A 15313-nucleotide genomic window follows, 5' to 3' on the forward strand; every position below is an offset into this window, starting at 1 on the left:
TTAGTTTAAATATTTTCATTCATTTCTTGAATGTGAAGCACAATTTATAAATTTATTTGTCCTTTTTTACTAAAATAAAATAAAAGGAAATGAATCTCTGAATGTTCCTGTCTCACACCATTCCTGAAATATTGATGACATTTACTAGAATACTCTGTCCATCCTGATTGTTATATGACAAAAATATCATGACAAAACCTCCAGAACAGCTGTTTCCTGAGCTAGAGCTGCTCTCAGCTAGGTGAGAGGATAAATCTGAGAGAGAAGTGACTGAATTCTAGTCACAAGATTTCCAGAGATCACTGAGAGTATAAGTACTGACCTATTACACACATACAACTTTAAAAATTAAGACAGAAAGCAGCGCCGTCACATTCTGCACATTGTTATATTAAAAACTTTCTATGAAGCCAATGTACATAATGAACAAAATGTTTTCTTAATGTTCCCATTTTATATTCTCTATACATTTTTGCAACCAGTTACATTACCTTGAAAATATTTGGACACTGATGTCACATTTAGAAATCCACAAAAATACCTTCATGCCAGTTGGTAAAAATTATTCATAGAAGTAATATTTCAAAATAACAATGTTTTTGTAGTATTTTGGATCAAATAAATGCAGCCTTAGTGAGCAGAAGAGACTTCTTTTAAAAACATTAAAACAAAAATCTTACTGATCTTAAACTTTTGCTTGGTAGAATATATACACAATACGTGCACTAAATCAAATAATTAATTTAAATGTTAATATTTAGTAGAAAAAGACTCTAAAGACCCTTAATACAAAATGGGAACCAATTTTTTATATTATTTATTTATAATTGCAAAAAGCTAGTCAAGTAGCTGACATTTATAGTTTGCCTAGCAAATTGCGATATCATAATAATAATAATAATAATAACGTTTATAATATGGGATTATTTTGTGAAACCAATACTTAATGTAAAAATGTCACTCACTTTTTGCAGTGTGTTGTTAACAGCCTCTTTAATACATTTGTGGTCCTGATGGCAGTGCTTCTTTGGGTTTTCTGACACAAACACAGAAACACATAAATGCATATGAAAAATGTATATTATTAAAAGTTTTACCTTTTACATTTTATTCAGTTAAATGTTTTTAAATATGTCAAAATGTGGGAGAACATAAAATGATTATCCATTTTATACTGAGAGCAGAGTTTAACTTTTCTCACCTGTGCAGTCTATCCCGCTTTTTGGCTTGAACCAGGGCCCGGCTGGGGACGTATAACCTCTCAGACATGAGCAGATGAATGAGCCGTTTATGTTGTGGCATTTAGAAGAGGGTCCACATCTATCAGGATCATCCTCACACTCATCAATATCTACAATTCAAAGACGATCCTTGCTCATATTCATTATAAAGTAAATTGTGTACTCTTCTCGCCATTCATACATTTTTATGTAGTGTCCAAATATCTTTTGGAGCCATTCATACCTTTGCAGTTGGTCCCATCATTAGTTTGAAATTCCTGCTTTCCGTTTGATTTAAATCCAGACAAGCAGGTACAGTAGTAATTTCCAATAGTGTTGTTGCAGTTGGCATGTGGGCCACATATTCCAGTTACATTCTCACACTCATTGTCATCTGTGAGGGGTCAGATAAACAGATTCATTAAACCAAGAAGCAGAGTGTTTCAGCAAGACATGGGAATATTCAAAAGAGAGTAAATGAAAGAATTAAAAATTCCAATATATTAGAAATAACGATAGGACATTTAAATGTTAACTTCACAAAGCCTTTTCTGAAAGTGTCCTGTGTAGTTTGAATACTTGAGAATTTGAAGTTTGAAAGGCAGCTGCTAGATTTTGTGTTGGAAGACAGGTTAGCAATAAAAAAAAAAAACCTTGATTGTGAGAGTGACATTGCTTGTTTACAGCTGCTCAATAAACAAGAAGTTACATTTGCAGCCAACAAAAATAGTCCAAATGGTCAACGTGTCTTAAGAACACACAGTAGTGCTGTTTCGTACCTGAATGCATCATGTTTTTGAATGATTCAGTTAAAGTGAATAATTCAATGACTGATTTATAACATAAAACAAGACTTGTTGCCACTCAATAGTGAAACCGTCTCAGGTTACGACTGTAACCTCTGTTCCCTGAGAACAAGGAATGAGACACTGCGTCGTTTGATGCTTTGGGGAACGCCTCAGGCGTGACGGGTTTCTGAAATCGCAATCCTATTGACTGGCGACAGCCCGTTAATCATTAACGTGCGACCTGGTAGTATATACGGGTGCCTTGCAAACATGATAATCCCCTTTTCGTCTGAAGGGACTGTTTGGTAGGCAGGCCCCGAGGCATAGCGAAAAGACACAGTGTCTCGTTCCCTGTTCTCAGACTGTAACCTGGGACGCACTGCGAACGATATATTTGGGAATCGATATATACCCACGCCGCCATGCTAAGGGGAGTGCATGCCAATTGGCAGTGACAACTGTCAGATCCAGCAAAATTCAAATGAAATGCAAGAACCACTCATCCTCAGGTTACACTGGGCTGTCTAACACAGTCTCACCCCAAAACGTCACATACTGACGGGTCTTGACCATAGGGCAACATACGACGAAAAGGGTACTCCTTTAATGTCCATGTGTGACGATTCGGGTTATGGGTAGGTTTAGGTATGCGTTAGGGTACTGCTAGGAGGCGCTGCTGGTGCGCTTATGTCTGCGTCTCATATTGACATTATAGGGGTACCCTTTTCGTCGTATGTTGACGTATGGTCAAGACCCGTCAGTATATGACGTTTTGGGGTGAGACCGGGCTGGGCTGTCAGTGACAGCATTCCCCACAGTCATTGCCCAAGCTATACATTCCACAGGAAAACCTCCATAAACACTGTTTAATGAAAGGCCTACCTGAGCCTACTCAAGGGCCTAGGACCACAGCTTCAAATTTAGAATGGGTCCCTTCTAGGGAATGTGGCTAGGGAACCCAAAGGAGCCCCAGCCAATCACTATTCAGGGGAACATACTCACCCGAAATGCCACCAGGAAGACCTGGTGTTATATACAATGGACATTTCAGTCTGGACAAATTCCTGTCTATCTGAAGAAAGAGCCACTGGACACTTACCTTTAGATAAGTCATCCAACCCGAGGGACTGCGAAGTTGACAGTAAACCACTCGGCCCGGATCTCAGAGACGGGGTATCCAGGAGAGCATGACTTAGCATAGCGCTTACAACCCTTGCCAGCGAGGGGAGTTTCTCTGCTCAATCCACAGATCTACCCAGCGCTTGTGTTTCAAAGCACTGAGGAAGGATTGATCTAACTGGGAGGCCTCACAAGAGGCCCACGCCCCAGACTGAGGAGGCTGAGTACTCATAGTGACCCTCAGTGAGGGCAGCACATGGCCTGCTTGGTAGGCAAACCAGACTGTAGGCTAGATAAAAGAGGTTCTGGGAGGGAAGCAGTAGCGGAAAATTACCATTAGTCATGCTAGGGTGCAAGCTCGCCTTCAGAAGCCTTCGCCTTCACCTAAGGACAGCTGAACTGATAGCAAGTGGCCACTAGCTGCCAGAACCCAGCGTCGCTGGGAGACCTCTTACAATGAGGCCTGGTGAGGCCTACTACCTGATAACCAGAGGGCTGGCTACCTAGTGCCCGTATTTGGGAACTCGCCTTAAGGGGGGGCCTAGTGAGGCCTACTACCTAGCAACCAGTAAAGCTAGCTGTGCAGTTGCTCATCCTTGGTACTTTGCCTTCAGAGAGGCCTGATGAGGCCTACTACTTGCCTTTAGGGAGGCCTGGAGAGGACTACTACCTGATAGCTAGCATCCATGGGAACTCGCCTTCAGGGAGGCCTGGAGAGGCCTACTACCTGATAGCAAGCTAAAACTGGTTATTGCTATGAACCCTGATTCTGGGTGTCAGACCCAGGACGGCCTGCTAAGGCCTGCCAGTCTTGGGGTTCAGTCTCGGAGCAGCCTGTTAAAGCTGGTCATCTGGAAGTTTTCTTTAGGTAAGAAACTGACTGCCATGGCCATAAGGTTGGGACCCGAGCTACATGGTGGCCTGATAAGGCCAACCGCCTAACAGTCGTCAGTCCTATTCAGCTGATCGTAATCTGGGCTAGCCTCCAGAGAGGCCCACTGAAGCCAATTGTCTGATTGGCCTGTGAATTAACAGTCGAGCACTCCATGATGGGGCTCAGGGTCAAGGATGCCCTTGCTAAGGTCAACGTGTGACCATCAACACCACTGTTTGTATACCCCGTCACTCAAGACTCACTTAGAAGATTGAGAGGTCTGCTAGGCCTGTGGCAAGTCAGTGCTGTCAACCAAATTCATACTGCTGTGGACTCGCCATCAGTGAGGCCTGGTTGGGCCTACTAGCTGATAGCCAGTCTATTCTGCTACAAACATATACCGTTGGGAACCATACTACACCAACACAAATATTGAGGCCACCTACAGGAGGCCTAATAAGGCTAGCTACCTTGTCACAGCTAAAAAGTATGTCCCACAACGTAAGAACCCCTTCCGGGGAGGCCTGTTTAAAGCCTACTACATGAACTACTAAGGCCAACCAGCTGAGGTAAGTTGGCCTACCTCGCCCTTTTGGGGGCTGCCCAGTCAAGGAGGCCTGCTAAGGCCTACTACCTACTGGCGCAGCCTTCGTTGGCAGATAAGCTGTTTACACAGTGCCTACAGCATCCTGGTACCTAATCACATTGCCCATGGCAGTGTACTCAGCAAAAAACACAGCACCCTTTAAGCAAGGGGAGTACAACATACACCACTCTGCCTCAACGGAGGCCCGGAGGTCTCAATACTACCACCTCACCCTGAGATTTAACAGGGTGTGGGCCCGCCAGCGACTCTAGAGGTAACATAACTTTTACCTGAACCCAGCCTAAGGGAGTGTGCTTGTAAACCAACCACCTACAACCCAACGCTTGAGCAGTAGCTCAGGATGTGAGTGGAGCCTATTCTGGCGGCTCAAATCCATATGCTAGTTCTACATGGGGGGGTCAGGCAGACAAAACCCAATCTCTTTGTGAGGCGAAAGACGGCCTAACCCTGCTCAAGAAAGACCCATTGTATCAGGGAGACCTTATTGAGGCCTAACCCAGGGTCTTTATAAACCATGCTTCGGCACCAATCTGCATTACTCTTCTCACCCCAGAGTGCAGAGAAGGGGGCGGGCCTTGGCCTAATGACTCCCATGGGAGGGGACTATCATATAGGGATGCTAAAAACTTTCATTCAAAAATTTAAGGGCCAGAGGTAGAAATGCTTTGACAGAACGCCTCCACTATCCATAGCATAGCCTAGGCCAGCTACAGAGGCGGCCATGGTGAGGGCCAGCCTGTAAGCGTAGATCTACCATACACGGGGCAGGGTGGCTGAGAAGATTCAGGATCTATCCGATTATCACCACCCTCATCAGCCATCTCCTGTTCGTCCGGAAGAGCACTCGCTGCTGGACTAAGTTCTCTTTTTTATAGAAAAACTTTCATCATCCACCTCACCTGCAGCTCACCCTCGCGCGCACCCTCACCATTACACCCCTCTCAAGGCGATCGGCAAGCTCCATCTGGGAACTCCATAACGAACGTCGCCACTCTGCTTTTTAAAAAAAAAACATTTTAGCATGAGCGGGACCTGAGCCGCGAGGTCCAGTCACTGAACCCTCTTCTCTCGAGAAGAGGGCCAGACAAGAGCGGAGCATTTTGTGAGAAAAACGCTCACAATTTGCACAGGCAGTTCCCTCGAGACCTGCCTGTGCATGCTCTTCCTTCCCAGACAGATAACGCACAGTTCGTGTGTGACGCGGTGTCAAATATCTTGAGCGCGGGTCTGCACACTTCTGAAAGCACTCAGCCTTCTCAGTGCATTTCATAATTACCTGATTTTCAAGTGGTTACAGACAGAACAATCCCTGAACACGAAAAGATGATTATCATGTTTGCAAGGCGACCTTATATTTGTATATTTGTATTTGAAAATAATTATTGGTTACACTATTTTTTAAGGTGACGTATTTACATTGTTCTTATTCAACTAAGTCCTGAGTAATATTAATCAACTACATGTAATTACAATAGAGTTATGGTTACGGTTAAGGTTTGAGTTAGGGTTAGGGTTAGTTACTTGCAATTAGGCATAATTTACTGTTATTACTAGAGTTAGTACATGTAGTAATGTGTATAACAGTCAGTGTCGGCTGCTGGTATTTCAAAGAGGGGAAGCTCATTTTCGGCCTACATCATAAAAATTGTCCATTTATTTATACGTAAATTCTGCCCTACGTTCCTTTTCAAGAAAATGCTCTGTGACCCTGTCGTACCAACTAGGCATCTTTTCCAGTGACTTGACCAGTGTTCTCTCAATGGCCAGCAGAGTTAGGTATAATTGTATAAATGGAATAAAATAATAAAGGTATACATAATAATATAATAAAGTGTAATACTACTACTAATAATAATATTTTTTAATTATTTTAATAATTATTTTTTTAATTATTACTAATAATAATATAAAAAATATAATAAGTAATAATATAATAAAGGCATAAATGTATAATTGTGTAAAATGTATTATGAAAATTGGCTAGCAATTTCGACAAGCATAATCGCAGCATTTATCCAATGACCATCTAGTTTAGAAGCACTGAAAAAAAACTGTTCAAAGCAGCCCCACTGAAGTCAATGGACGCTGGGCTTCAACAGGGAAATGCACTGTGACGCTACGTGAATTTATGAGAAGGAAATCGAGTCAGCCAACCTGCTATATGTAACTGATTCTGAAAGAACTCGTCTTTGAGATGAACGTTTTCTCATGCATTTTTAGTCAATACAATGTTAACACAATAGTACATATTTGACCATTCATTTTTGACACAGATTTTTTTCCTTTTGACTAGTAACCAAAAGTCCAAATCACACTAAATCCTCTCACAATACAACTTTAACATAGTAGGATGTCCTGTTACTTTATCCTCTACAGTAAAAGACCTGGGTGTTATACTTGACTGCAAATTGTCTTTTGAAAATCATATTTCATATGTTACAAAAACAGCCTTTTTCCACCTTAGAAACATTGCTAAGCTACGTAATATGCTATCAGTTTCTGATGCAGAAAAGTTAGTTCATGCGTTCATGACCTTGAGACTAGATTACAGTAGCCTAATGCTTTATTTGCTGGTTGTCCTGCATCCTCAATAAACAAGCTACAGTTAGTCCAAAATGGCCCCGCTAGAGTTCTTACTAGATCAAGAAAATTTGACCATATAACACCAATTTTATCATCACTGCATTGGTTACCTATAAAGTTCCGTATTAATTACAAGGTATTGCTACTGACTTATAAAGCCCTAAACGGCTTAGCTCCAGTTTATTTAACGGATCTTCTATCGCCCTATAATCTACCGTGCTCTTTAAGATCAATAAATTCTAGGCTTTTGGTCATACCTAGGATATCCAGATCAACCAAAGGAGGGAGAGCATTTTCACATTTAGCTCCAAAACTCTGAATAGCCTTAATGATACTGTTCATTGCTCAGACTCGCTCTCCCAGTTTAAAACTAAATTAAAGACGCATCTCTTCAGCCAAGCATTTCTATAATATTTTTAATCTTACAGTTAAATCTGGTCTCTAGTTCATAAACGCCAGAGGAGAACCCCTGTTCAGCTGCATTTTCCGAATTCTGGGTGGCAGTAGAGAGTAGAGTTTCCGTGATGACTGTGGCACATCCTCAGACAAAGAAAGAAGAATATTTTAAGGAGCCACTAACTCTTGTCTCTCTCTCTCATTTACTGCTAAAGGTTAGATAAATTAATTAAATTTCACATCAGACTGTAACTTACATGTTTTAATGTCCAAATGATTTGTTTCAATTGGCAATTTATTATAATTTAAGTGAATTTACTATTTATTTCAACGTTTTTATGAATCCTGTGATTCAGTGTCTTAAACAACCCCTTAAGTGTACAAGTTTCAGATTTTAGGTTGATATCTCAAAAAATGAGCTTTCAGTAAGATTTTGTTTGGGTGCAGTACCAAACTTTTTCACTAGGTGACTACCAGACTCCATTACTGCCCATATAAGGGCACCTCTATTTCCATATGTGGTTTGAGTGATCTGAACCATTATTTCCAAAATTTTCATACAATTTATGAAGTAGACATCCTATTCAGAAGTAGTATTGGAAGACTGGCAGATTCTGAAATGAATTCAATCTTTAAGAAACACATAAAAAGACCACCTATGTGCGTTATAGCTCGCTGCCACATCACAAATGGTGAATCTATTATTTTTTTCTTTATATTTAAAACATTTTTAGACCTTTTTTTCAAAAAAAAAAAATCTTTCATGATATTTCATGTTAATTACTATTTCAAAATAAAGGTCTGAACACGCCTTAGGAGTATGAAAATATTCTTGTTGCAAATTGATAAATTACGGCTCCTCAGTAATTTATTTCTCTGTAATGTAATTTATTTAAAATCAGTCACCAAATATGAAAATTAGAGATTGTAAGCTTTCAAATGATATATAGTTTGTCAATATTAGTTTAAGTTTAGTATAGGATAGTCGTTTAAATATGTAATGCCTGTGGGCCCGGTGGGCCGGTGAGACTTAACACTTAACACTTGTTGCTTACAGTCCCCCCCGAGGACCCCGGGACCTGTAACAAGTACAATGTACTGTAAATATTAAACACTATAAACACTTTTGGGTTACACTATTTGGTAACTCTTTATTTTACAGTGTCCTTGTTACAAATATTTCATGTAGTTACCATAGTAATAGTAAATTGTGCATAATTGCAATCCCTATAGCAAATAGTTCTATAGTAGGAGTTCTCTGGCCATCGGACGAACAGAGTATGATTATGATTCAGTCAGCATTAAAGGTCAGAAGTCAGAATGGATTGGAACAATCAGAATATTATCCAAGAGAATGTGCAAAAAGAATGGAATGAAAAGTGCAAGAGAATGGTCAACACTGCAATTATAAATGTTATTACAGAAACTAAGCAGTAATTAATTTGTAATTAAATTAAAATTAATTAATTAAAAAAGTTTTTTTTTTAGTACAATGTACAATGTAAACATGGACGTACACAATAAGTTCATTGTATAAAAATTCTTAATTTAAATGTTAGTACTTAGTCGTAAAAGGCACCTAATATAAAGCGGGACCCACATATTGTAACAAGTTCTACTCATAAACTACTCATACAGTACAGTTGGACTACAGTATTTTCTGTTTGAACTTGTTGCTTTGTTGTTCTTACACTAATAAGTTTACCAGTTTGTTTTAATGTAATAAAATAAATTGCAAACCCTGGCAATTTTTGATTCCATCACCAGTGAACCCTTGTTTGCACTGGCATTCATTTTTGGAATCAGGCTTGCAGGTGGCATTCTTGTGACAAGGCGGGCAAATTTCAGCAAATCTGCATGGATCCAGCACACTTGTAAACCAAGCTATAAAAAAAAAGAAAGAAAAAAAAAATGAAGATATATATCAATATAAATATATAATAGAAATACAATTATTTTCAAAGATAGATGCACATGAATTACAGACCTTCATGAGTATGTTTGAGACATGTTATTTGTCACATGGTTAATACAATTTAGCATAAAACGTCCTGTTACACAAATGCTTGCTTTCCCTACCTGTGGTTTTGTACCTTGGTTTCAAACACCAAGTCTGATACTTTCTTAAATTAGAATATTAGAAAATTCTTAAATTAGAAAAAAAAAAAAAAAAAAAAAATCAAGAAATATGTCATCTAGATCCAAAATATCTTTACCATAATGTTTCTGCAATAGCTGTTGTGTAACCAACTGAACAACAAATGAACACAATAAAATCACTGACATTAGCTTAAGGAATACCTGTATAATGAAGGCATATTTTTATTGAAAGATTGAACGATTGTGTCATCAGTACAAGGGTAATTTTCATAAGTGTCAAAAAAAAAAAAAAAAAAAAAAATAAGACATTGGGCATGTTGTCACATTAATGCTGACATTTGTGTGTGTGTTCATAATTGTTTTATTGTTTAAATTGAGCTGAAAAGCAAATAAATAACCTTTAATACATTTAATACATAAATATGTATCGTTTGTACTTTATTTAATTTTATTAAAACTTGTCAATAAAAGCAGGTCCCCATTTTGACAAATTACGCAACATGCTGTCATGCTCCACTACAGGCGATAACATATGATCAATATACTGTATATTTTTCCTGGCCAGTCATAGAAAGCTAACAGTCAATACTGTATGTACATGTATAGTATGTAGCAACAGAAACTTACTGTCACAAATAAATACATCTTGAAAAATAGTATTAACTTGAGTAAAAAGTGTAAGAATTACTGATGAATATTACACACACACACACACACACACACATATATATATATATATATATATATATATATATATATATATATATATATATATATATATATATATATATATATATAATTATTAGAAGAATAGATCATAGGATGTGATCAAAGTGACTTACCAGCAAAAAGCAAGAGTTTCATTGGAGAACTGTGGAAAAACTTCATTTCAGAGGTGAGGCTGGAATGTCTTTAAGCAGTGAATATCTGTGTGACGCACAATACTTCCTTATGTCAGCTTCCTGTTTCTCTAATCCTGACCCTTCCTGTCCGGCTCACATGCAACTCACAAAAATGTAGAGGGACAAGACAGCTCATCCTCACGCACACAACACTATTGTACACAATTATACAAACAATTTACTGATAAATCAAGCATATCTGAAGTCTAAATGTTTTGAACCAGTAGAGAAAATGCTTTGGCATAATCTCCAATGAGTTTGTGCAAAACCTGAAGATTCAATATGTCACCCAGTTTGATTTGAGAATGTTCTAATCTGTGTAATTCAATGAAAGCAAGTATACAAAGTGGTCAGTGTCACACATTTGCTTATGTGATTGTCATTGAAGTGTAATTGCTTGTTATTTGGTTACAAAATTGCTCACACTTCTTGCAGCCAAAAACTTTACACTTTATAGAAATTTCTATCAACAGAGTCTAGGTATCAGAGTTGGGTGGAGGTATATTTTTAACCACAGACCTCTTTGTTGTAGACGTCTGCAAGAAATGTGTGTTTGAAGATAAGAAACAAAACCACTGAGGACTGGCTGAACCACAACACCCACTAGATTACTTCACTAGCCAGCTGAAGCTGAAGACAAACTTTGACCTTTGTTTCAGGATTGCTTAATACTGTCCCTTTATTTCTTGGACACTAGATGTCAGCGGTCTCAAAAAGTATTTTTGACACTTAAACAGTCTGAATATTATTGCATTAGATAACAAAATGTCAACCCAGGCGACATCTGCAAACAAATGACTTTAAAGATTTTCTCTTACTATATGCATCACGTTAGAGCAATTGCTCTGTTTTTTTTTTTTTTTACCAACTGGCCTGTTTCCTAAAAAAAAAAAAAAAAAAAACATTTTTTTTTACATTGTTTCATCATTAAAACCTAACAAGCTTTTATAGTTAAACGTGTTACTTAAAAAGATGTGTTTATGATAAAGTTGAACTTTTATCCTAGTGTGACCCTTGACAGCATAACAGAGGGTGCGGCTTTTCCTTCTGCCTTCAAACAATAAGACGGGACCTTCTGCCCCCACACTTCCGCTCTGTACTGGGATGGTGTTTACTGTAAGCACTGAATAAGTTGTCACGCAAATTATCTTGACTGCCCTCTTGTGGCTAATGATGAATAAGCCAACACACTTTGTTAAAACTGGTTAAAACATGCAGTTCAAGAATTTGCTCTTTCTTATTGTAAAAAAAAAAAAAAAAACTTGACACAACCTATAGGCATACTCACAAAAGATAGACATTCATAAAAATAAAAATAATAAAAACACTTTTACAAAAAAAAAAATGCTGTTCTTTCTATTCATCCAAAAATCCTGAACAAATATGTAATGGTTTCCTCAAAAATATTAAGCAGCACAACTTTGTCAACTACACTGATAATAATACTCCATATTTCTTGAGATCCAAATCAGTATTTCAGAATGACACTAAAGTGTGACACTGAAGGCTGCAGCAATGGCTGCTGAAAAATCAATCTGTCATCACAGGAATAAATAAGTAGTTTTATTAAAACTATTAGTATTATTGTTATTATTATTAAATTGTAATAATAGTTCACAATATTACAGTTTTACTGTATTTTTATCAAATCAATGTAGCCTTGGTATTGGTATTGTACTGTATGTATGGACACAAGTTAAGTCAAATGTCCAAACTTTTTTCAAAACAAAAACAAGTTTTCCCCTTTAAACTAAAATTATCACCATATACATAAACATATTTTTGCAACTGGGTTACAAGTGAACAATTAGGCCACACTGGCATACAATCAGGCAAGAATTGAAGGTAGAAACGTGTTGTCAAGACACTTCTTGAGGCAGGCTGTCACAGCTGACAAAACAATGATTTGTCATTTTTGCATGTTGCCTTTAGTGTTTTCCCTTATCCCAAAACTGGACTTCAAATATTAAACTAGGAAAATACATCACAAAATATGTTTGTTACATGATTAACATAAAAAAAAGAAGAAGAAGGAAAAAAAAAAGAGTAAAAAAAACAAACCATTTCAATGTTTTGTCCTTTATGGCAGTGTCGTTTGGTAAGTCAGTATTCATGGCTGTCTTTGTTCATGTCCTCTATCTTGCCTTCACAAATAAAGCTGCACCCTAGATCCTTTTAACTTTGGCACTTGAGCCTACATTATACAATCACGGTGAAACAGTCTGCTGGTGCTGTAGTGAAGTCTGGACCATCTTTGAAGATAAAATAGATGGTTGTGAAACTCTAAACAAATTAAAATGTATATTGCGATTTTCTCTGGGACTGAAGTTTCAAGATGAGTAAGCACTCAAAGACCAGTCCTTATAAAGCACTGCCCCTCCTGCCTCAAAAGCTCATAAATATATTTGTCTTGCTGGTCTTTGCCTGAGATTCACCACAGTTGACTGAACTAATCCATATTCCCTACAGTTTAAGGGCAGTATTTCCATTTTGAGAACCACTTTTCTTGCGAATTTGCACATGCCTCATGTGCAGCAAGTATGGACAAATGCATCATTTGCTCTCCTGTGACGTGTAGCTCATTTTAAACCTGAAAGCAAGAAGCGAGGAAAACACTTTTTGAGCCCAGAAGAGGATGTGTTCCACTTGCCAATGTGCACATATGAGACAGACAGTAAATTCTGATGAAAAGATAGGTGAATTGTTGGAGAGCAAAGAAACTGTTTTTGGTGAATTTTAAAGCTCTGTTCTGTATTTGGGGTTGAGAGTTCCTTGGAGTAAAACAGGGACTAATTATTTTACTTTGCTTTGAGTTATCAGTTACTGATATAAATTCCAAATAATATTAATGCATTTATATATATATATATATATATATATATATATATATATATATATATATATATATATATATATATATATATATATATATATATATATATATTATATATATATTATACAAATCAATGGCGTTAGTTCTGGCAGGTCATGTCAGTCAAGCTTGTATCTGCTGACTCTCAGATGATCCTCGTCTACCTACAGGAATACGACGTCTATCACAGCATCCCTATACATAAGGACCATTTGGTACTATCAGCAGCTTTCTTTTGCGTTGCTCAGTACCTACTTAAATGACAAATTCGGCGGGCAAAACCACATCATATAACTAGAAATTTGTGCAATCTGTAATTTAGCGAGAGGAATTTGTTCCCCCCACGGATTTCACCTCAATTTCAAGTATGTGAACTTGAACACATAAATTTGCTGCATTGATCATAAGCTGCTTGATTTGGAACTGACCCAAGTTAGCATTGTTTCTAGCAATGCTGCATTATTGACATGGACTCGCTGAAGTTATACTAATGTGACTGCCTAAAGAACAAAGTTTAGATGAAATTTGCACTCCACGCATGAAGAAGGATATCATGCATCCACATCACAGCTGGCTATAATTCACTCTCCATTCATCTCTGAATGTCTTTGCACAGCTAAGCCAAGTTACCTTTTTATGCTCATTGCTTAAAAGCTATCAGGTTATTGGCAACATGCTGGACTCGCCTGGCATTTTTCTCTGAGACTGCACCTTCGCCCGCTGCGTTGCCGCGCCGTAAAAAGCGTCGCACTCAGCGGGTCCCGGCACCTCCTCCATCCCGCGAATGCTCGCCGGTGCGCCCACCAGCTTCGCCGCCTGCTTCACCCGAGTCTCTCACTGCAGGTCAGTGGCCGCAGTCTGCTGCCGCTTCCGCCATAGGAGACTACGAGGAAGCTGTGTGTGTGGAGGACGACAGTTGCTCTCTCCTAGCGTCGGGCAGTGAGGACTGGTCGAGCTCTCTGGATCTCGCACCTTCTTCTCACCGGCCCTCTGGGAAAAGAGTCAGCATTGAAGCGGAGCTTATGCGTCTGCTCGAGCAGGCCGTCGAGAGCCTCGGTCTTGAGTGGTCGACGCCCCAGACACAACCGTCTGGACGGCTGCTATAGGGCGGAACATGGCCTCTCTCACCGTGGCTGAGAGACACCTCTGGCTCACGGTCTCTGAGATGTCGGACTCGGAGTGCTCTGCGTTCCTCGACGCCCCCGTCTCTCCCGCTGGCCTCTTCGGATCTTCTGTCAAAGATTTCGCAGACAGATTCGCTGAGGTACAGAAAACATCGCAGGCCATGAAACATTTCCTGCCCAAGCGCTCAAGCTCCGCAGCAGGTCGCTCTAATCAGCCGTCTGCTCTAAACAGCTGTCTGCTCACAGCTCCCAGCCGCAACCCCCAGCTGCTGCCACTCCACAGTGCCGTCAGACCCGGGGTCAGAGACCGCACTCTCGCTCCACCGGCCACCGCCCCCTTCCGCGTGGGCCCCGGCCGAAGATTGAGGTAAAGCCCGAGGCCTCTAAGTCTTCCTAGCCAGTCCAGGGAAACGACGCTGTTTAAGTCCCGCCGCGGCCGGACTTCCACCGAAAATTTTCGCTCGTTTAGTTCCAGTAATTGCGACTGTTCCAGCGTATTCTGCAGTAAACAAGTGGGCAACACAGCCCGCTTGCCTGCACACAAACGCCGTTTTTACGGCGACCCAGATAAATCCCATAAAGAGTGTATTTTCTGGTATTCCGGCCACGGCCGATGGTGTTATGAGTGTAGTAAAAATGCCCACTGCCCAGTGCCCATTCCTACACACAAACACAGCCCGCCACACACGGCCCGCACAAATAAAATCCACTCACGTCGATTGTGCACC

At 39.5% G+C, this 15313-nt stretch overlaps 1 protein-coding gene across 1 annotated transcript in view; it reads right to left on the reverse strand.

The window, feature by feature from the left end:
• adgrl4 (adhesion G protein-coupled receptor L4) overlaps nucleotides 1-10643 on the reverse strand; it is a 31810-nt gene extending 21167 nt beyond the window's left edge. Inside the window, exons 1-5 of the mRNA XM_081357469.1 lie at nucleotides 10530-10643; nucleotides 9328-9471; nucleotides 1465-1614; nucleotides 1202-1351; nucleotides 966-1036 (exon numbers count right to left, since the gene is read on the reverse strand). Of these exons, the coding sequence (XP_081213595.1) occupies nucleotides 966-1036; nucleotides 1202-1351; nucleotides 1465-1614; nucleotides 9328-9471; nucleotides 10530-10575 (561 nt within the window). The 5' untranslated portion in view covers nucleotides 10576-10643. The remainder of the gene's footprint in view (nucleotides 1-965; nucleotides 1037-1201; nucleotides 1352-1464; nucleotides 1615-9327; nucleotides 9472-10529) is intronic.
• Nucleotides 10644-15313: the final 4670 nt, after the last annotated feature.

This window comes from Scardinius erythrophthalmus, assembly GCF_964197995.2.
Source record: "Scardinius erythrophthalmus genome assembly, chromosome: 25".
NCBI classification, from domain to species: domain Eukaryota; kingdom Metazoa; phylum Chordata; class Actinopteri; order Cypriniformes; family Leuciscidae; genus Scardinius; species Scardinius erythrophthalmus.